This window comes from Bidens hawaiensis, unplaced genomic scaffold (assembly GCF_021521415.1).
Source record: "Bidens hawaiensis isolate Kalapana, Puna unplaced genomic scaffold, B.hawaiensis_p1.1 tig00036823_1, whole genome shotgun sequence".
Taxonomy (NCBI): Eukaryota; Viridiplantae; Streptophyta; class Magnoliopsida; order Asterales; family Asteraceae; genus Bidens; species Bidens hawaiensis.
This window is the reverse complement of record NW_027505443.1, coordinates 124,471-145,124: the sequence shown is the minus strand read 5'-3', so window position 1 is coordinate 145,124 and position 20,654 is coordinate 124,471. Positions and strand designations below refer to the sequence as shown.

General features: G+C 35.2%; 2 protein-coding genes and 1 pseudogene across 3 annotated transcripts; 1 reads left to right on the top strand and 2 right to left on the bottom strand.

The window, feature by feature from the left end:
• The first annotated feature begins 1,152 nt into the window (after positions 1-1,152).
• Positions 1,153-6,027, top strand: LOC143613214 (putative transcription factor PosF21). Its single transcript, XM_077086986.1, has 4 exons — positions 1,153-1,866; positions 2,001-2,133; positions 3,798-3,882; positions 5,451-6,027. Exons 1-4 carry the CDS (start codon positions 1,226-1,228, stop codon positions 5,789-5,791), a joined length of 1,200 nt encoding a protein of 399 aa, XP_076943101.1. The 5' UTR covers positions 1,153-1,225; the 3' UTR covers positions 5,792-6,027.
• Positions 6,028-7,031: 1,004 nt separating this feature from the next.
• On the bottom strand, positions 7,032-9,835 carry LOC143613213 (putative GPI-anchored protein At1g61900; annotated as a pseudogene). The gene is made up of 7 exons (XR_013150072.1): positions 9,823-9,835; positions 8,921-9,744; positions 8,535-8,777; positions 8,331-8,348; positions 8,070-8,210; positions 7,596-7,640; positions 7,032-7,187 (listed from the first exon to the last, which is right to left on the bottom strand). The product of XR_013150072.1 is annotated as a putative GPI-anchored protein At1g61900 (transcript).
• A 3,494-nt stretch (positions 9,836-13,329) lies between these two features.
• On the bottom strand, positions 13,330-16,913 carry LOC143613210 (ferredoxin--NADP reductase, root isozyme, chloroplastic). Its single transcript, XM_077086984.1, has 4 exons — positions 16,889-16,913; positions 15,923-16,258; positions 14,967-15,186; positions 13,330-13,979 (listed from the first exon to the last, which is right to left on the bottom strand). The coding sequence occupies exons 2-4, from the start codon at positions 16,157-16,159 to the stop codon at positions 13,480-13,482; spliced, it is 957 nt and encodes a 318-aa protein (XP_076943099.1). The 5' UTR covers positions 16,160-16,258; positions 16,889-16,913; the 3' UTR covers positions 13,330-13,479.
• Positions 16,914-20,654: the final 3,741 nt, after the last annotated feature.

Below are 20,654 nucleotides of genomic sequence, written 5' to 3'. Positions count from 1 at the left end.
ATCCTTAAATGATAGAATGGTAATTTCATAAAATTGAAGATTCTTAAACTTGTACCAAACGCTTTAAAAACGAATGTAAACAATGGCAAATTACTTTTCTTGCCCAATTATGAAATGTCTTTTTTGTCCTTGTCTTATAATTATGAAATTACCTTGATGTCCGTCACTCTTTCTTTATATATAACATAAACTAGTTTAAATCCCCCCGTGTTACGGGGGGTTGTTTTATATTATTTGTTATAATATTTTTTTATTTTTGCATATATATTTTTTTATTGTATGAAAGTTAAAAATATACTTATGGTTTGATGATCAATTGTTAGACAAATAATTGATATGTTATAAGTTGGTTTAAAAACTATATGATTTTGATGAGACCCAAGACCCGTTTATTTCTTTTACTATAAAATTGGTTTTTTAATTATAAATAATATTTATGAAAGTTAATAATATACTTATGGTTTGATGAGACCCAAGACCCGTTTATTTTTTGTACTATCAAATTGGTTTTTTAATTTAAATAATATATATATCTTTATATATCTTTTTTAAAATAAATAAGGTATTAATTTTTAGTATATCCTATTTTATAGGATTTTTACATCAATAATTTGATGAGAATAATTTTTAATTTAATGAGATATTATAACCCGTTTAAGGAATATCTGGGTTTGGTAAGACCCATACCAATGAATTCGGGCCAAATGCATGAGAAGCCTCCATTTAAAAATCATGCAAATCGGGTGACTCCAAAAAAAGGAGGAGCGACCACATCGTGACACATATGATTTTTATGTTTTCGTTTATATATATTATTATTATATATATATTATAGATTATAGATATAGATATAGATATAGATAATAATAATAATAATAATAATAATAATAATAATAATAATAATAATAAATTTTGGTTCGATATTCCGCGTTTTATAGCAGGACTCCATCCAACATCCCATGTGACTGTCGAAAGAAAGCTTTTGACTATTTTCTTCGATCTATACACATACACTACGCCATCATTCACAGTACGATTCTCTTCCTTTTTTCTTCTCTTTTTTTTTCTTAATTAATTTCATGTTTTTGATTCCTGTCAACTGTTTCTTACTATCAATTCTTCACATTAGGGTTTCAATTCGAACAGCATTAGGGTTTCAATTCGAACAGCATTAGGGTTCCAATTCAACACACACACACACTAACTAAATTTGGGGGTTTTGTAAATGGAGAATAATATTAAGTCCCCAAACCCTAGCGGCACTTCACTTCCTCCATCCGGTAGGCATTCCGCTCATTTACCGCCATCCGGAAACAACTTCCGGGTCAAATCAGAACCATCCGGTTCAAAATCGGTGTCCCCGATTGGTGCCCGGTTCAGTCACGACGTCAGCAGGATGCCCGATAATCCGCCCAGGAACCGGGGCCATCGACGGGCTCATTCCGAGATTCTCACCCTTCCGGATTATATCAGCTTCGATAGTGATCTTGGTGTTGTGGGCGGGTTTGATGGGCCTTCGTTTTCCGATGAGATTGATGAGGACTTGGTTTCGATGTACCTTGATATGGATAAGTTCAATTCTTCGTCTGCGACTTCGACGTTTCAAGGCGGTGAGTCTTCGTCTGCTGCTGCTGCGGTTCCGGTTTCTGGGGGTTTGGCGGCTGGTGTTGAGAGCTTTGGCCCGGGGTCGAGTGAGAGGCCTAGAGTTAGGCACCAGCATAGTCAGTCCATGGATGGGTCGACTACGATTAAGCCCGAGATGTTGACTTCTGATTTGGAAGAGTCTTCGTCTTCTAATGCGAAGAAAGCGCTCTCTGCTGCCAAGATTGCCGAGCTGGCACTTGTTGACCCAAAGCGGGCCAAAAGGTAACTAACTAAAGTTTATGTTTTTTCTGAATGTATATTATTTATGTTCTATTTAATGTCTTTGTGACCAGCACTTTTACTTGTATTTCATGTATGTATGTTTGCTGAGATTTTCTCTTGGGCTTTTGATTTAGGATATTGGCGAATAGGCAGTCAGCTGCAAGGTCGAAAGAAAGAAAGATGAGGTACATTGCAGAGCTTGAAAGGAAAGTTCAGACACTGCAAACAGAAGCAACTTCATTGTCTGCTCAGCTCACACTTTTACAGGTTGTCCACTCTTGAAACTCTAACAGACTGATGAGGTGGTAGTTTTAACACATTTACGTACATTGATTTGATGTGGGTCATGCTTTTATCTTTAACGAGTCAAACATGTTTGGCTAAAAGTTTTAACATGAATGAAAACAGGTAAAATAGGTCAAGCTGGTCGAAAGTCATTGAGAATGTATGCAAATGCATAAGTTTGTAAAAACAATTTAGGCGGTTATGTTTAAAAGAATAAGTTTGTAATAAAGGTTATCACATTACTACATTAGTTGTTTCTAAAGTTTAAATATGTGAATAAAAACTGTTATATCATTTTTACTATACTTATAGTACCTGTGTTGACCCTTCCTCTCAGGCGCTCAGCTCATTTATAATCCAAGGCTAGCTGGCCTCGACTTGCTTATTTTAATGAGCTGAAATGTTGAGCTCGAACTCATCTCGTCAAAAGCTTGAGCCAGAATTTATAATTTCTAAATATATGTGTGTGTTTACGCCCTGCTTGCGGTGCGCGCATATAATGTATATATGTGTGAACCCTTGGGTGGGCAAAAGTAAAATTGCACTAATTTTGACGTTATTTTACTAATCACGTGAAAATAACGTTAAATCTAAAGTTTAAATATGTGAATAAAAACTGTTATGTCATTTTTACTATACTTATAGTACCTGTGTTGACCCTTCCTCTCAGGCGCTCAGCTCATTTATAATCCAAGGCTAGCTGGCCTCGACTTGCTTATTTTAATGAGCTGAAATGTTGAGCTCGAACTCATCTCGTCAAAAGCTTGAGCCAGAATTTATAATTTCTAAATATATGTGTGTGTTTACGCCCTGCTTGCGGTGCGCGCATATAATGTATATATGTGTGAACCCTTGGGTGGGCAAAAGTAAAATTGCATTAATTTTGACGTTATTTTACTAATCACGTGAAAATAACGTTAAAAGTGGCGGAAGGTTAATCAGGCATCATGTGGTGGCGTTGATAGCCGAAAGACAAGGGCACATGCACCAATCAGCCGGTGTCCCGATGATTGAGTGTTATGTGCCTTATGTCCAAGGCTTGATGCAAAACTACTATCGAGCCGGGGGTCTCACCGGAAGCAGCCTCTCTATCCCTATGGGATAGAGGTAAGGCTGTCTACATCTTACCCTCCTCAGACGCTACCATAGCATTGCTATTGGTGGGATATACTGAGTACGATGATGATGATGATGATGATGAAATATATGTGTGTGCGTGTGTGGTGTATGTATTTATATTTATATTTATAGATATAAGCACAAACTATGTTATATTTAACTTACACATAATGCAGAATTTATAAACCAAAGAATTTATAATATCTATATATATTAAAGTATGGGTTATAGTTTGTTTATATTGAACTTTGGGCTTTAATTTAATTGAGCAAACGAGCGGGCTCGGCCTCGGCTTGTTTACAAACTAGCCTTTTCAAGCGAGCTTTGAGCCATGAATTTTTTTAACCACCCCACCCTTGGGATTATAAATTGTTTAATTGGTAACACATATTGGTTCTTTAACTGGTTAAGCTATATCCAAAATGACTGGTTAGAAGTTAAGAGTTCTTTTTATGATTGAAGATAATAATATTTTGCATAATTTTATTTTATCTTTTTAAACTTTTTATTTTTTTATTTTTTTGCAGCGAGACACGAGTTGCCTGACAGCTGAAAACAGTGAATTGAGGCTGCGTTTACAAACCATGGAGCAACAGGTTCACTTGCAAGATGGTAAGTTTACTTTTTTCATTATACCCTCTTTATTTATGTTGTGTAATTGTTATTGACTTAGAGATACTAAACTCATAACTGTGAAATTATCAAACTGACATTTGTTCAAGGAACTATGATTATGTGTAATTTTAATTGTTATTGGCTTAGAAGTTAATAAAGCATTAGTTACAGTGCCATTGATCAAGGAACTATGAATATGTGCTTACAAGGGGCTTATTTTTAAATGTCATTTAATGCATAAAACCGTTTTTAACGGTAATATAGCCTTTTTTGACCGTCTGAAAGCGGTTATTGACCATTTTACTCTCCCTAACTAGACTTGGGGAAAAACCAGTTCCGGACCCGACTCGAAAACGGTTTCGGTTCCTACCTGGTGGGACCTATATCTGGTCAGACCTGATAATACCCACCGGTTTCCCATTCATTTTCGAAAATCGCTTCATACCCGGTTTTGGACATGATCCGATCATAGTTGGGTAGAAACCGCTTTTTGTTTTTCCTGTTTCTTGCTTTTTCAAAGTGCAGCCATTCTTCTTGGTGTTTTTTTGACTGTGTTAACCATCCAATCCCAAATGAGTATAAATAGTTGTGGAATTGATTGGTTGAGTACCCAACTCGAAAATGCATATACGAATGCCAAAAATACTCTCAGTTTACTCTCATTCTACATTTTCTAGTTTCATCATTTTCTCCTACACTCGTTATCGGAATGAAGCCGTTTGGTGCAATAGAGATTTGATGGAGGTGAGAGGCGGAATACAAAGCCTTGTTTGAAGTTTTGTGGTCCTTTGTTAAAGAGTGATTCTTATCTTTTTGATCATCTCCCAAATTGTCAATACCTATGCTGTAGATTGTTTGAAACATTTCAAGAACTACTGATACACAATTCCACGATGAGAATGTTGTTGAAGAATCATGAATCACTCTTTAACAAAGTGCCACAAAATTTGCAACAAGCCTTGGTATCCCAGTTGCTCATCTCCACCAATTGCACCAAATTGCTATATTACGATTATGCGGAAGAACCCCGACAGCGAACGGGCTGGTGGAAGGACCAACACCAACGGATGAAGTTGACTTTGAGTAAGCCATAACGAGTGTAGAAGGAAATGAGGAAACTAGAAAGTGTAGAACAAGAGTATTTTAGGTGTTCGTTTATGCTTTTTCGAGTACCAATCCATCCCACAGTTATTTATACTCATTTGGGTTCTTCTTGGACAGTTACAAACAGCCAAAAACCAAAGAAAATGGCTATATAGCAGTTACAAATGGCTAGATTTTTAAAAACAAAAAAAGGGTAAAAACCGATTCCTATCCGGGTATGGTTGGGTCGGTTTTGGAACCGATTTTTTGAAAATGAATGGGGAACCTGGTAAGGATCAGTTTGTGCATCGGGTATGGGTCCCACCGGGTAGGAACCGGATCCGGTTTTTTTGTTATATTTGTTCTGATCTTTCTGTTTTGGATCAAACCAAATGGTTGTTGTTGTAGTTGGTCGTTTCCTTTCATCAGTTAAAATATTAATTTGATGTTAGTACTGAAACATGCTTCATTGTTTTATGTAGCTTTAAATGAGGCACTAAAAGAGGAAATCCAGCATCTGAAAGCTGTTACAGGGCAGAACCTTGGAAATGGTGGAGCAGTGATGAACTTCCCACCATCTTTTGGATCAAACCATCAGTTTTACTCCCCAAATCAAAATCAAGCCATGAACACAATGCTAATCGCACAACAGTTTCAGCAACTCCAGATTCAGTCCCAAAAACAGCACCATCAGTTTCAGCAGCAACAACTCCACCACCACCATCAGCAGCAGCAAGAACAGCATTTGGCACAAAGTGGTGATCTGAAAATGAGAAGCTCTATGAACATTAAAGAACATGGTTTGGATGGGTCCAAGTATTGAGTAGATAAGTTTGGTTGGTTAAATTGTGTGGGGTCACTTGTCAGTCAGATAGAGTAGCTTTTGTTTATATGCATCTTTCAAGACCTCCGTACTAGGTTATTTTACTTGAGTGCTAGTTCATGGATGTGTTCAGTATTCTATTTATTTTTTAATTTAATTATTTTCTTGGATTTAAGTTAGTATTCTGTAGCATTCATGATGGACTGAAGTACTGTAGGAGTCTTGTAATATACACCTTTTTTATGTGTTTTCGTCAAATTTGTTATTTGCTTTTGATATAATTTAGAATTAGTATAATTGGTTGAGGGTAGTTACGAGATTATGATTATACGCTATGTGTCAAAAGCTTCTTAAAGCACCTCCAACACGGAGGGTTGTATGGGCCTGTCCGGATGAGGTGGCCACAGGTGTATTAGTAGCTCGTGCTTTGATTTAATTAGGTTGGATGCTTATTTATCTGAGATTGTCATGAGATTGGAGAATGCCCTGCTCGAATTAGGTTGTTCGTTTCTGTAATCAAGTATTTCGTTTTAGTCCTATTTTGAGATCTTAAATCTGTGGTTGCATTGTTAGATGCGCTCAAAACTCATTTCAAGGTGTCTATTGTATGTTGCAGCTCTCCATTTCATGATTGCCAGTTGCTGTGAATGTTTCCGGATTTTATCATATGCCCATTCTACAGTGTAGACACACCAGTAAGATGCAATTTTGAGAAATGGGTAAATATGATATTTTATCGTTGCATATATAGTGTTTTATAATAAAAAATATTATAAAATATAGCCGTTGGAAGATTTTGAATATTGCCAACACCATATCGCATTCCCTGGACAGGCTGTTCACCTCAGCCACAGGGTGGCGCACCGCAGCTAGTGTGAGCATGTTGTGGATGATTAGGATGTTCATTTGGGCTGTTTACGATGATGTGGGGAGAGAACAACTGATGCAGCACTAATTCTATGCCAGCATTTATAGCATAATTTTGCAACTATCATTTTCTAATACATAGTATTTCAATTACTAAATAATTGCTTCTAAAATCCCCAAATAATACATTTTTTTTAAGAAAATACATATAACAAAATAATAGACAATATACCTCAAGTGTCAACCAAGTATCAAGAGACGAAGAAACTTCAACTCAGATTATGATATCAACATTCTTTACAAGGGAGATCTACATATCAAAACATAAAAGCCATTTGGTCCACAACAAAAATCAAATAACAAATGGACACTATATATGCATGAATAAACTCACTCAAAAAAATACATATCTACTCTGCCACTGCTCCCTAACTCAAACTCTCTTACCTCCTCTACAACTAATCATTCAAAGGAATTACAAAAAGCAATGCGACGATTATGAAGAGTTCCAAAAGAAACCATTTGCAGCCTGCAAATCAACATTAGTATTCACTTTAGACTATTATAAACATATATTTCAATCCATATTTTTCTTCTTTTTTTTTCCATTCTATTCATGTATAAATTGCATTGCCTCCACTTTTGGCAAAATATTTTACTTTCATATTTACTTATTTACCCCCTAGCTTGATCCACACGATTTACGTTTTTTGTAAAATTAGAATTATAGTATAACCAATTAATGAAATGTAATATATACATTAAGCTTGCATTAAAAATATTGTTCTTTAATTATATATGCTGAAATACCACCTGTGAGGAAAATTATACTGCTTTTTCAAAGGAACTAGTGATCTTTAGGTTGCCAAAAAGACACTTCAGCAGTAAAAGAAATTTAAAATAAAAAGTACTTATTTATTAGGAAAAAAAAACGCACCAGAATATATAGTCGCTGAAGTTGGTAGCGCAGGCAATGACATCTCTGCCAAAAAATGGTGATAGACATTAGAATACGAATAGACATGAGACATCTTCAAATCACTAACTGAAAAACCATTTTTAAAATTATATAGAGCATCCATTTTATTGTCAAATTATGTTAGAACCACGAGAATCGCAAAAGCACATGCACATAGTGCTTCACTGAAAGGGAAAAATCGAAAGAAATGGTTTAGTTCTCTCTCCCATTTATTTTCTTTCTCTCCTCTCCTGATTTATTTTTTTAAAAAAGTATGACAATGTACACATGCGCATGTAGTGTATATGCACTTAGACAAAACGTTATCAGTACAAGTGTTAAAAACGTCCTTGCAGCTCTCAGCATAATATTGGTTCTGAAATGAAGGCCTCTCCATATATGTTATCAATATTTGGAACACTATTTATGTGTGGCTTATTTAGTGGATAGTACCAGGAGCACAAAGAGAGAAGGATTCCATAGATGATGATGAAGGCCACGGTGCAGCAATATTGTCACTTAAATCACATGTGAAGCTGAACCCACTTGAATTATCATACACCACATCTGCCGGCAAGCTTCTAAGTAGACACCCTGCATCAAATCGTACATCAATACATATTCTTTCTATTTATCAAATTATAATAACATCTTACAACACGCTAGTCTGTGTAAAGGTAAAACAAATTAAATAAGAAACGGAAGGGAGGTCACCTTCTTCTCCATAAGCTACTTGAGTCCAAAATCCAAATAAGCATAGTTGCGTACAGAAAAAAAAAGATCAGATAAATGCAAGATAACAAATTATTGATATAGCTAAAATAAAGTTTAAAAATTGTTTGCAGGTGGACCCTCACCCAACCCATTTTGACCTGCACCAAGAAATTATCTTTTGCCACTTCCATGAAATAATATTACCTTGGAGGCTAAAATCTTTCAAGTCAACATCACAAAGCTCATAAACGTTTGTTAATACTCCGCCTTTCCGTAACATAGACCCCAAAAACGATGCACAAATTATTGCTTGCTTGTTTGTAATCAACATTTGTCTTTGAATTCCCGCAATGTACAAATTCAGTGAATTACAACACGAAGGATCGTTGCTCACATTCCGACACGCTTTTATCACTTCAACTGGATCCTTTAACTCTAACGGGCAAACTACATTCCAAATTATGAATTCTAAACAAGATCATGTAATCATCTAAAGAAGAGAAAACTGCACAAATGGCCCCAGTTTTTTTTTACAATATTGCAAGTTTGTTTTCCGGATTATAAGAACCAAATATCACGTATAATTGTACCTTTGTTAACTTTACAAGCAGATAGTATTCTAAAAGAAGAATCTGCATCCTCTGATGGAAGTTTCCTTGAAATCCATGAATACACAACGCCTTTGCAATCGTTTAACACATCAACATGAGTAGATAAACCTAAACCCGTGTCCATATTCGTGTTAACTACCAACTGTGATGAAGAAATCTTAAACGCAGCCTCCATAATTGCGGGTTGACAAACCGATCTGCAGCATTCTTTAAGCGGATCAATAACACTACAAGCATCCAATAGCTTACTCGTGTTTACCATTTTCTCAAAAGTATTTACATCCTTTATGGGACACAAACCCCCAGTTAAATTTGATGATTTAAACGAGCACATTAATGGGACCGAGCTGTTTGCACCTTTGCTGGCTAAAACCTCCACAAGATCACTGAAACAATCGTCAGCCACGGTGGTGTTTTGTAGAACTAAACTATCAGAGTTTTTACCAAAATGTCCCTGAAATATGTGAAGTGAGCTGGCGAGTTGTGGGCAACATATTACATTTCCTACAAACGATGCTAGAAGTGAAGTACAGTCGGATGCGGTTTTGTCGATGATGTTTGAAATGGAAGAGAAATTAAACGGGCATCTACCCGTTAAGAACGGTTTGTATGTCTTTGGAAATGAAGGGTACATTGGTGGCAACGTCTTCCCGAGATCGGGGTAATTTGGTAAAACTGAAGGTGATATGTTTATAGGCTGGAAGATTCCGGAACTAGGAAGGTTAAATAGTTGAGATGTGGCAACTACATTTACGGAACTTGGCACTGGATAGTGAAGAGGAAAATGTGAAGGCATAATGAAGCTGCAATTAGATAGTAATTTTAAATCAGACTTTATTTAATGGTTTCTAAACAGATAGAATTAAGTTAAATGAAGATACCTCTGAGAAGCATGGTAGACTTTACACAATATATAGGTTAACTACCCCTTTGGCAACATGAATACGTGTCAACGAAAACTCCACATCCAGTTCAGTTCAGAGACAGATAATAATAGGCATACCTGTATCAGTATCACATACATGCAACAAATCAACAATCTGTATAAGTCTAATCAGTGTTGTAAAAATCGGTTCTACGCAGCGATTAATTGCTAATAGCTGAGCTGCCAATGCTATTTCAACCAATCGCCCCTAAAATCGTAACCGGTCAAAAGCAGTCAATATTGGTCAAGATCTTTGAAGTATTTTAAAAAGTATATTTACTAATCCAATCCGATTAATAAGTTTTGTCTGCGTGTCTTTATATACGGTGGGATCAGGTACAGATGAAAATACCCTACTAATGATGCACATAACCAGAGTAATTATTATTGCTCTACAGTTTCGAATAAGAGTATTTACACAACAAAAATAAAGTAATAATAATTACTGCATTTCAAAAACTATAGAGTAACAATAATTACTTTAGTTATTTTAAAAAATCAAGTAAAAATTAAATTATTATTATTATTCTATTAAAAGATCAATCAAGTAAGACTGATTGCAGCAAACAGAATGAAATGAGCAGATAGATAATGAAGTTGTTAGGAGATCAGTAAGATACAACATATATACCTAGAGGCAGAGGTGGTGTTGAAATGCGTGATGTGAAGATTTGGTGCTGCAATTATTATTATTATTTACATAGATGGATAATGGATCAAATGTATGTATGTATGTATCTGCTAATAATAAATCAGACACCGTTTGTTCAATGAAATTAAATTCAGGTGTAGCTCTGTGTCTGGATAATTGATTGATTGATTTTGGTGGGCCTTCCTTTGTTGGACAACCCATGTTTCGTTGAGGACAAAAGTCAAATACCTCATCTCATCTATCCACTTCCACTCATCCAACAAAGGAGGGCCGTTCTAGATAGTCTTCCAACCAAGCAGGCTTTAGCTAGACGTCATTTGTATTGTGATAATCATAGTTGCGCTTTATGTGAGAGTAATGAGGAATCGCTCGAGCACTTGTTAACCGGGTGTTTCAATTCTATGGCCGTTTGGAATGCGATTGGGTCATGGTGCAACATCCCTAGATCTTTTGTTTTTCATGTCAATGATTTGGTGGAAGTGCATAAGGTTTGTGGTGCGACGGGGAACAAGAGATTGATTATTCATGGAATTGTCATCATTACTTGTTGGAGGATTTGGCGGGCTAGGAATGAAAAGATTTTTTCGGGCAAGAACACTAAGGTGGTAGAAATGGTTGCGGATATAAAATCTTTGGGTTTTCTTTGGTACAAAAATAGATCTAAGATAGGGGTAGTGGATTGGAAAAGATGGTGTTTATTTGATGTAACGTGATTGTTGTTTTTGGTTTTTGGATTTCAGCGTCTTTCTCCGTCTTGGTGATAGTCGTTGGTTGTGTTTGTTTTTTATGAAAGTCAATTTTCAAAAAAAAAAAAACTAATTCTATTTTGGACTCACCCCCTATTAATATAACTCAGATTTCCTTATTTGTTTTTTTGAAAAACCTTCATTTTGATGTTTTTAAGGAGTTTTGTAAAACATATTTTGCTTTTTAATAAACAAATAAGCAAGTTTTAAAAGCTCACCCAAATACTCCTTTAACCTCTACACATTTTGTATAAGAATCTTTATTGATGACTTGGTATTGCCACTATTAAGAATTATAAAAAAAAAAATTTTTTTTTTTCACACAACCTACCTAGGTTTATGTTGCATGCAAATTGAAAAATGTATTTATCCACGTCCATACAAGGGGTGATCAATATACTTTCTTATCCATTTTTGTTCCCAACATTTAATTTGATATTGAAATTGATTTGTTAAATGACTTACATTACGAGCATTTTAATCTAAATTTTATTAAAACAAAGTACTTTCAAGAATATGTATTTTTTAATAGAAGTTCGTAAGATTTTTTCTTAATTTTTTTGTTTTAAAAAACTTGTAAATAAATTATTAGGTTCGAAATAAATTTAAGTGTTTGGTTTAATATAAAATCACAATCTTGTTTAGTTTTTCTTTCTTTTTTTTTGTAACATTCGAATATTAAAAACAATCATTTTAATATAGGATAGTTTATGAATAAGAGGGAAAAATTGGGTCGGGTTTGATAGGTTGAAGAGAGTAAAATTAGTTTTATTTAAAGGTTGGATTGTGAAAAAATGGTGGTCATGTATTTCTTAAGCAATTAGCAATTAGCATGTCGCACTGTTGTAACATACCATTTAGCAATTAGCATTTAGTGCAATACACGTTAAATATTTCTTAAGTTAAAAGATATAGAATACTCTGTTTTACTCTATATATAAAAGTTATTTACATTTACATATTATTGGAACAAAAAAAAAAGTCAAATTTAATGTCTACATGGCATTCAATTGATCTTTATCAATGAAATACCATTTACCAATTGTGCAAGATTCTTCTACACTTTTTTACACCAATCATAGCATTTTTTTTTACTTCATCCGGTGCAGAATTTATCCATCACTTGACTCATACCTTACTAATGAGATGCTTTGTCTGTTGTTGTTGTGTATATCGTGCCCTGCTTGCGGTGCGCGCATATAATGTATATATGTGTGAACCCTCAGGTGGGCAAAAGTAAAATTGCACTAATTTTGACGTTATTTTACTAATCTCGTGAAAATAACGTTAAAAGTGATGGAAGGTTAATCAGACATCATGTGGTGGCGTTGATAGCCAAAAGACAAGGGTACATGCACCAATCAGCCAACGTCCCGATGATTGAGTGCTATGTGCCTTATGTCCAAGGCTTGATGCAAAACTAGTATAGAGCCGGGGGTCTCACCGGAAGCAGCCTCTCTATCCCCATGGGGTAGAGGTAAGGTTGTCTACATCTTACCCTCCTCAGACCCTACCATAGCTTTGCTATTGGTGGGATATACTGAGTACGATGATGATGATGATGATGATGTTGTTGTGTATATATTTACCGACTTTCTTTTAACCGGTAAATGTGTGTACTTTATGGAAACAATGAAATTACTATTCATCCCATGTTTAAATCAAATAATGAAATCCAGTTGTCAGATAAAGTTTGATTTGGTGGAAATGGTGATGTTTCTTCAACATTTACCAACCCATAACTAGAGCTTTCAAGAGCCTTTATGTGGCACACCATGTTCAATACTTGCCCAAACTACTTAGCTCCCTGAGCCGACATCGGTTTTTAGAAATTCGTCATCCGTGGTGTAAAACCAAAAATCTAGTATTATTGGTTGTAAAACAACACCATACAATCTCATATCTATGTCCTGTTCGATAGTTTCATTTCAGTTAATAATCATATAAACCTTATGTATATACAAACTGTGGGTATGTGATGATAAAAGCCTATCAGAAATATTGTACAAATGCCTTATGCCTCGCTTAACACGTTTTAGAAAACATAAAAATAAACCGAATCCGAAGGAAATCAAGCCATGACGATTATTGCATATTTATTTTGTTCAGTGAAATAGATCTCATGCAGGACCTATTCAAATGATGCTACAAGTTTCTCAAATATTCAAACAAATACAGGTAACAAATGATACCACAACCATCTAGACCTGTTGTATCAATAAACTTCCACATGCCACTGCTTGTTCTTCTTGAGCTGTGCCAGTTTCTCATCCCAACTCTCCCCTCTTTCGACCGCAACCCTCTTTAACGTCTCTTGAATCCCCGGCATCATCCCTTTAAGTCCACAGAAATAAATATGAGCGCCTTCATCCAACAACTTAAATATCTCATCGCTGTATTCCTCTATCTTATCCTGCACATACATCTTCCCTCCATTCTTGTTCTTTTGCTCTCGGCTAAGAGCTCGGTCGTATCTGAAGTTATCAGGGTAGTCTGCAAGATACTTGCTGAACTCTTCATCATACAGAAGACTGTCACTGTTGGCCACCCCCAAAAACAACCAAGCAAGGCCATTGAATTTATAAGTGGGTACAGATTCCATAAACATCCTGCGAAGGTAGCCTCTGTATGGTGCGACACCTGTTCCTGTTGCAATCATGATGTGGGTAGCCTTTGGGTCTTCTTCAGGCAAAAGCATAATCTTTCCAGATGGGCCTGCCAACAATTTTAATTCATGTTTCAACATCCTTAAAACCAACACTGGAAATGAAAGCATTTAAGTCAACCTTGATTGTATTAAACGAGTAAATATGGTCATTGGTTAAACATGACACACAAGGAAGAGTAGCATCAAAGGTGGCAAAAAAGGGCAGCTTGGGTAACATTTCAAAAACTTGGGTCACAAACTCACAATGAGGTGTAAACAAGCCACGTCTCGTGAGCTACTTGAGATCGGCTTGCTAAAAGGTTGAATTGATCAGAACTTAAAAAGGCTCGAGCCTAAAAACAAGTTTGATTAATAAGCAAGCCCGGGTTTCATTGATTGAGCTCGAGCTGGCTAGCGAACCTAAACGAGACTATGAGTTATATAGAAAATAAAAATAAGATAACTAATATATATTATGTTATATATAACATTTATTATTAATATATATACACACACACACACACATAAAAATAATTATAAATGTAGATAACTTAATTAATAAATAATAAACGAGCCAAGCTTGAGCTTGACTAACTACTTATGAGCCGATCCCGAGCTTTAGAAATAGAGTTTGAAATGAGCATAGTCGAGTTTGCACTTAACTCGGCTCGGTCGACTTGTTTACATCCCTGAAAATGAGTAATCATGGTACAGTCTGGGAACACTTTTTTGTCTAAATCTTTTTGAACTTTGTTTATGAATGACGGTGTCTACTGTCTAGCACAATTACAAAAGCTAATATTACTTCAATAATTATTGAATATTTAATATAAACTAACTTAGGAGATACTATACATTAAGATACACTATGGTTAGTTTCCAAACTGTTTCATTTCTGCTAATGTTTTTATATACTTGACCTGATTGATCAGTTAGAGATCAACAATTCAATATAACCAAACCGATCAGTTTGCCTTTAAAACAGGTCAAAATACCCAACTCTAGACAACATAGAACAGACTGAAAATTCAACCATTGTAAGGATCAAAGAGTACCTGTTATCTTAACTTTGTCCCCAGGCTTTGAGTTACAGAGGAAGTTACTGCATACACCATTCTTAGATGGATCTTCTTTTCCTGTCTCCGGGTCATAATAAACAGCTCTTCTAACACATAAGCTAGCTGTTTTTCCATCAAACGAGTCACCGTACCGTGTCGAGGCTATTGAATAAAGCCGGACATTGTGTGAGGCCCCAGGTTTCTTTGGGTTTTCTCCCTAATTTCACAAGAATCAAAATGATTTTTTAGAGTAAACTAAATATTCAACTAGGGAAAATACTATAAAAAACCAACATGCTTTCTATTTTTACTCTCGTAAAAGTCCCTTGTCATTTTTTTAGACATTGAGTCCCTCCACATGTTAAATTTGAACAAAATTGTGAATTCTTTTACCTTATTAATACTACGTGAGGAAAGAATTGAGATGAACTTCTATATACTTTAATTTACTTTAATATAACTCTTAAATACTTTTCATTTTTTGTTTTTGACTTGCTAAATATAATGTTCGATACCGTTTAACATGCTTATTTGTTTCAACATATATTGTACTCACAACCGAACCGGAATTGTAATTCCCGCCGCAGAGTGCAACTAATTTCCACTAGTTATAATGTAATTTGGCAAATGATGTTTTCATGATTTCAACCAATCATAATAATAGAATTATTATTATTATTATTATCATCATCATTTTATTTTTCAAATAACACGTTAAGGAACTTTTATGATGAATAAAACAAAAGGTATGTTGGTTTTTTATGTGCAAAAATTGTTAAGGAACTTAAACAAGAAAAAAGATAAAATATGTTGGGTTTTTTTGTTATGATATTTGCCATTGCAAAAGCATGAATTAGAGTTGGCCTTTTAATTTCATTAAGCTTTCAGTATTATATATTTTAACAAAACAAAAGGTACAACATTCTGAAAGAAGAAGGTAACGTTTGACTTACAGGTGGAATAACACCGTAACTTTGTCCCTCCCAATATGGAACATTGCCACCATGATCAATTACAATATGACAAGTCTCTCCGGGAGCTTTTGGGCCCACAAGCCTTTCAACAGAGACAATGGTTGCAGTATACGGTTCCTTTGGCTTGTACGTGTTTAGCGGAGGCTCTTTTGCATCTTCAAGATGTAAGGGTGAAACTGTAACTTTAGCTGCCTTCACACTTTGTGGCACTGACATAGAAACTACTGCTTGGAATCTTGACTGTGAAGTCTTTGGTTTTAGCTCCAGTGGTGAGAAACATGCCCATTGTTTATCACAAAAGCCGATCTTTTGGGTCTGCAACAACATAAAAATTATAATGAAATCTAAAAACGCAAATTTGGTGGTTAGTTATTATAGTTGTTTGGTAATCACCCATCAGGTATACGGTATACATGTTGGTTTGTTAATAATATATGTTGGAAAATTTCAAGTATATTTTTACCTTACCGTTATAATTTTATATAAATTTATGTTTACAACAACTAAAACAAACTAGAATATGCAAAAATAGATACATCATCTGAGTATCACCATAATAATGTGGAAATATTTAAAATATGACAACTGTAAGATGATGTAAATTCCAAACAATAAGTTTATACTTCACAGTATTCAATATAATGAATCTACTAGAACGAAAGACGGCTTAGATAAGAGTGAAGCGAAAATTAAAAATTTCGGGTATATGATTTGGGTAAACATGTATATACTCCTAATCCATACCCGAATACCCGTTCCAGATATTTCGAGAGTCGGGTTAGGTTTTTTTTTACCTAAAAAAGGAAGAAAGTAGAATAAAGTTGGCAAAAACATTAGGTAACTGTGTGGAATTATTAGATTTAATATGTTATGATCCAATTAAGTAACTAACTTATTAGTAACAAAATGAAAACAGTTTTGTATTAAAAGAAGATGAAATGAAACCTTGAGAAGTGATGAATCAGGGGTATTGACGGAGCCCTAGAAATTCAATTCCAATCAATCAATCAATCAATCAATCACAGTTAAAGTTAAAAGGTGGAAACTTGATGAAGAAACGGAACTTGAATAAGGTGAATCTTACTTGATATGCGACGCCCAAATGTGCAGCAGCAGCAGCCATGATCCTAAACAAAAACCACTGTGAGATTAATGAAGAAAAGGTGAATCTAGCAGGTGGTATATTATATATAAGATGGAATGATATGATTGACGAGCTTTTCGAGAGTGTCAAAGGGTCACAAGGGGCTGATGGCGAGTGGCTCTTTGATGTTTGATTGTCGCATTTGGACTCACTCTCCTACAACTAGGCTACCTTCAAATATAAATATTATTATTATTATTATTATTATTATTATTAGATAACCAATGCCCTGCCCTCAACTAGAGGTGCATAAATCCGGTTTTTTCTAATACCCGGGTTCGGTATAGACCAGTTTTGGATATGATCGGGTATTGAGAGAAATTGGGTAGGGTTTGGGTAGGGTATTGAGGAGAAAAACTCAACCCTATGTACCCGAGTAGGGTATGATCGGATTCGGGTATTGAAACCGGGTATGTGTCCGGGTACGACCGGGTATTAATACCCAGTTTTGATTTATAATTTTTTTTATACATTTTTAATTTGTTTAAAATTTAAATTTGCTTATTAATGTATAAAAATAGTTAAACTATATTACAAAAACTATAAATCCACTTAATTACAAATTATTTACTTAGGAATATACATTCTACAAAAACTTAAACATAAAAGTTGTGAAGTAAACATAAAAATATACTATAAATACTCATGTATTATTTCGGGTATTAGAAAATTGGTATCGGGTATCGGGTATAGGGTATGACCGGGTCCGGGTATTTACATGTATAAATCGGGTACGGTTCCGGGTACGGGTATTGACCTCAAAATGCATACCCTATCCATACCCTACGGGTCGGGTCGATTCCGATTTCGGGTATAGAATACGCGGGTATAAAAAAACCGGTTCCGGGTATTTTTCTTCGAGTCCGGTTCCGGGTACGGGTTTTTTGTGCACCTCTACCCCCAACTGTGTATTCTTATTTTTATTTACTTTGTTTTTTCTACATTAAATTATGATGTGTGCTCTCGTGCTATATGGGCCGGGTACAATGCAGGTTCCATTTTTAAATTGAGTGATCTGTGCCCTCGAATTTTTCAGGTGGGTTTTCATGTGCCACGCTGTCTGTTTTAACCGTCATTTGACTCGTTAAGGATGTGCTGAAATAAAATTTTTACCCCCAAACCCTCGATATTACATTGGGTTGAAATATTTACATGATTTGTTGTGCACATTAATAGTCATGTTACAACCATGATGAACTTGTTGAGGTTAAGAAGGATGCAGGGAAGGTGGAAAAGCATGTTGGTAAAAAGCGGGTCAATTGCAAGAACAAGTTGTTAATGTTGACAAGGAAACGGGTTAATTGGAAGAACATGAACTGCTGGCCTATTTAGTGCAACAAGAAGAACTCTTCAGACCAAATCAAGAATATGAAATGAAGCTGGGTAATGATTATGACCCTGAGGTTTTGAAAGCTTCTTATGATTATACAATGGAGCCGGAGGAAGATTGTTTTCATGATCTATATGAAGGCAAGTACGATTGGGACTCTGATTGTTCAAATGATGATTGTCATTGAAAGTAGTTGTGAAGTTGATTTGTAGTAGTGTTTTACTTGATTTGTATTGTAATGTTTGACTTGGAATTAGGTTGTTTAATACAACTCTTTGGTTGATTCTGATGATATGGGTTATCTTGATTGTCAAACCACGAAAGTGCATAACATAGACTCAAAGTCCAAGACATATAAAATGCAAAACTAAAACAACATAACACAAATACACAATTAACTTACCACTTAAATTGTCAAACATCAAAACTTCATAGCATCAAAGATTCCCAACACACCACAAGTTATTAAAATGTCATACAAACCACAACTGTCTGAGATTGTCTAGCACAAACCACAAAACAAAGTGATAAAATTATCCACTCCCATAACCTTAACAACTAACCATGTTAACCTCCTTAGGATTGACTTGGTTAGGGTGCTTTTTATGAAGACCTACTTTACGATTGGGAACTAGTCCCCCCTCTATTAGGTGCATGTTTGCAACTTCTGATGTTGTGACCATAATTTCCACAATTGCTACATCTCAAATTCTGTTGTATAATAAGGATCTGAATCACTACCATCTGATCCATCATATCTATCTTATCTTCTTCACCACCTTCTCCACCATCACAACCACACAATTCTTTTTCACCCTCAGTTTGACCAGCTTCTTTGTATGGAACGATTTCACCAGCAGGCATGCTAAAATCACTAGCAAATCCTGCATTTTGTATCACTTGGCTTTGCCCATATTCTACATACATTTGAACAATGTTATGACCACCTTTAACAACATCACATACGTATCCAAACTGGTAAGCTTCATTAAAAAACTTAAGTCCCAAATTCAAACAAACACACTTCTTTGTAATGAAAGTAACTAACTTGACCACAACCATATTGTAACTTACAAAAAACTACATTCAACAACTCTTTACAAAATTTATCAACCTCGACATAGTCAATGAAGCTTATTTTACCTCCCTTGTAACTTACTTCCGGACGATTAATGAGCTCACCTCCATGGAACAATTTTATGGTAAACATTGTGTTACTATCACCTGTAAGTACCATTAATCAATCAATAACACTAATATATAAAAATTCTGGTGAAAACATAACCATTGATCACTCACTGTATAGATCATCGGGATCAACACTTTCAAGCCTTATGATGTGTGAACCGGCCTCCATGTGACTTCTAAACCACTAAACGAGCTTGAATTAATGATCAATTGAAGAATTAAGTTCCAAATTATGGGGATACAAATAGTAGAAGAAGACGAAGACCCGTTTTTGGCCTAGGTTTTGGTCTTAATTAGGGTAGGGAAATGTATAACAAAGCTTGTGTGTAAAAAGACTATTATGCATGTCACACCCCGACTTAGGGCCTAGGAGTGTGACACCCGGTTGGTACCTATTTTGTAAATATATCGGAGTTGCGGGTTTATTTTAGCGGAAGACTTTATAAAATATTAATTTACATTGAAAACTTACTCGGGAATTAAATACCTGAGTATTTGGTTACACAACATTGTTTATAAATTATTACAAGGATTATATATTCAAAATTGAGCCATCTTGTAACGCGATCATCTATCACCATGACTCTAATCTTTGCTTATGGCTACCTCCATCCAAATACTTTCAATGGTTGGGAAAAAATACATCAGCGACAAGCTGGTGAAACGATAACTGACTCTAAAAACTTTCTATAACAGTCGTCAAATACAAATATAGTTTAATTCTACAATCTCAGCAGGAATGCTAGTCATTCTCGAGGTTTATACCACTGCCCTACACACACAATTCAAGAGTTCTCCGGGAGTTGTTGCCCATTTGAGAGATGGTTATGACTAACTTTATTTTTATGCATGCTTGGTCAGTTATGTCTGGATCCAGACACTAGTGTATTCAGTCTGAGTTGCTTTTATTTTATGTTTTGTATTATAATGATTTTAAAGATCATGTAATCTCATGCAAATGCTTATCTGACTCTTTGTAATATTTGTAATAAACAACCTGTTCACTACAATCTCCATGCTTGCGGTGCGCGCATATAATGCATAGATGT

What these genes read in the sequence shown, in the direction of transcription:
- LOC143613214 (XM_077086986.1), top strand. Translation starts at nt 1,226, where the DNA reads ATGGAGAATAATATTAAGTCCCCAAACCCTAGCGGCACTTCACTTCCT. An exon ending in GACCCAAAGCGGGCCAAAAG is followed by an intron (nt 1,867 to 2,000) that starts GTAACTAACTAA and finishes CTTTTGATTTAG; the next exon opens with GATATTGGCGAATAGGCAGT. An exon ending in ACAGGTTCACTTGCAAGATG is followed by an intron (nt 3,883 to 5,450) that starts GTAAGTTTACTT and finishes TGTTTTATGTAG; the next exon opens with CTTTAAATGAGGCACTAAAA.
- LOC143613210 (XM_077086984.1), bottom strand. Translation starts at nt 16,159, where the DNA reads ATGTCAGTGCCACAAAGTGTGAAGGCAGCTAAAGTTACAGTTTCACCC. An exon ending in GTTACGGTGTTATTCCACCT is followed by an intron (nt 15,187 to 15,922) that starts GTAAGTCAAACG and finishes TTGTGAAATTAG; the next exon opens with GGAGAAAACCCAAAGAAACC. An exon ending in GGACAAAGTTAAGATAACAG is followed by an intron (nt 13,980 to 14,966) that starts GTACTCTTTGAT and finishes AATTGTTGGCAG; the next exon opens with GCCCATCTGGAAAGATTATG.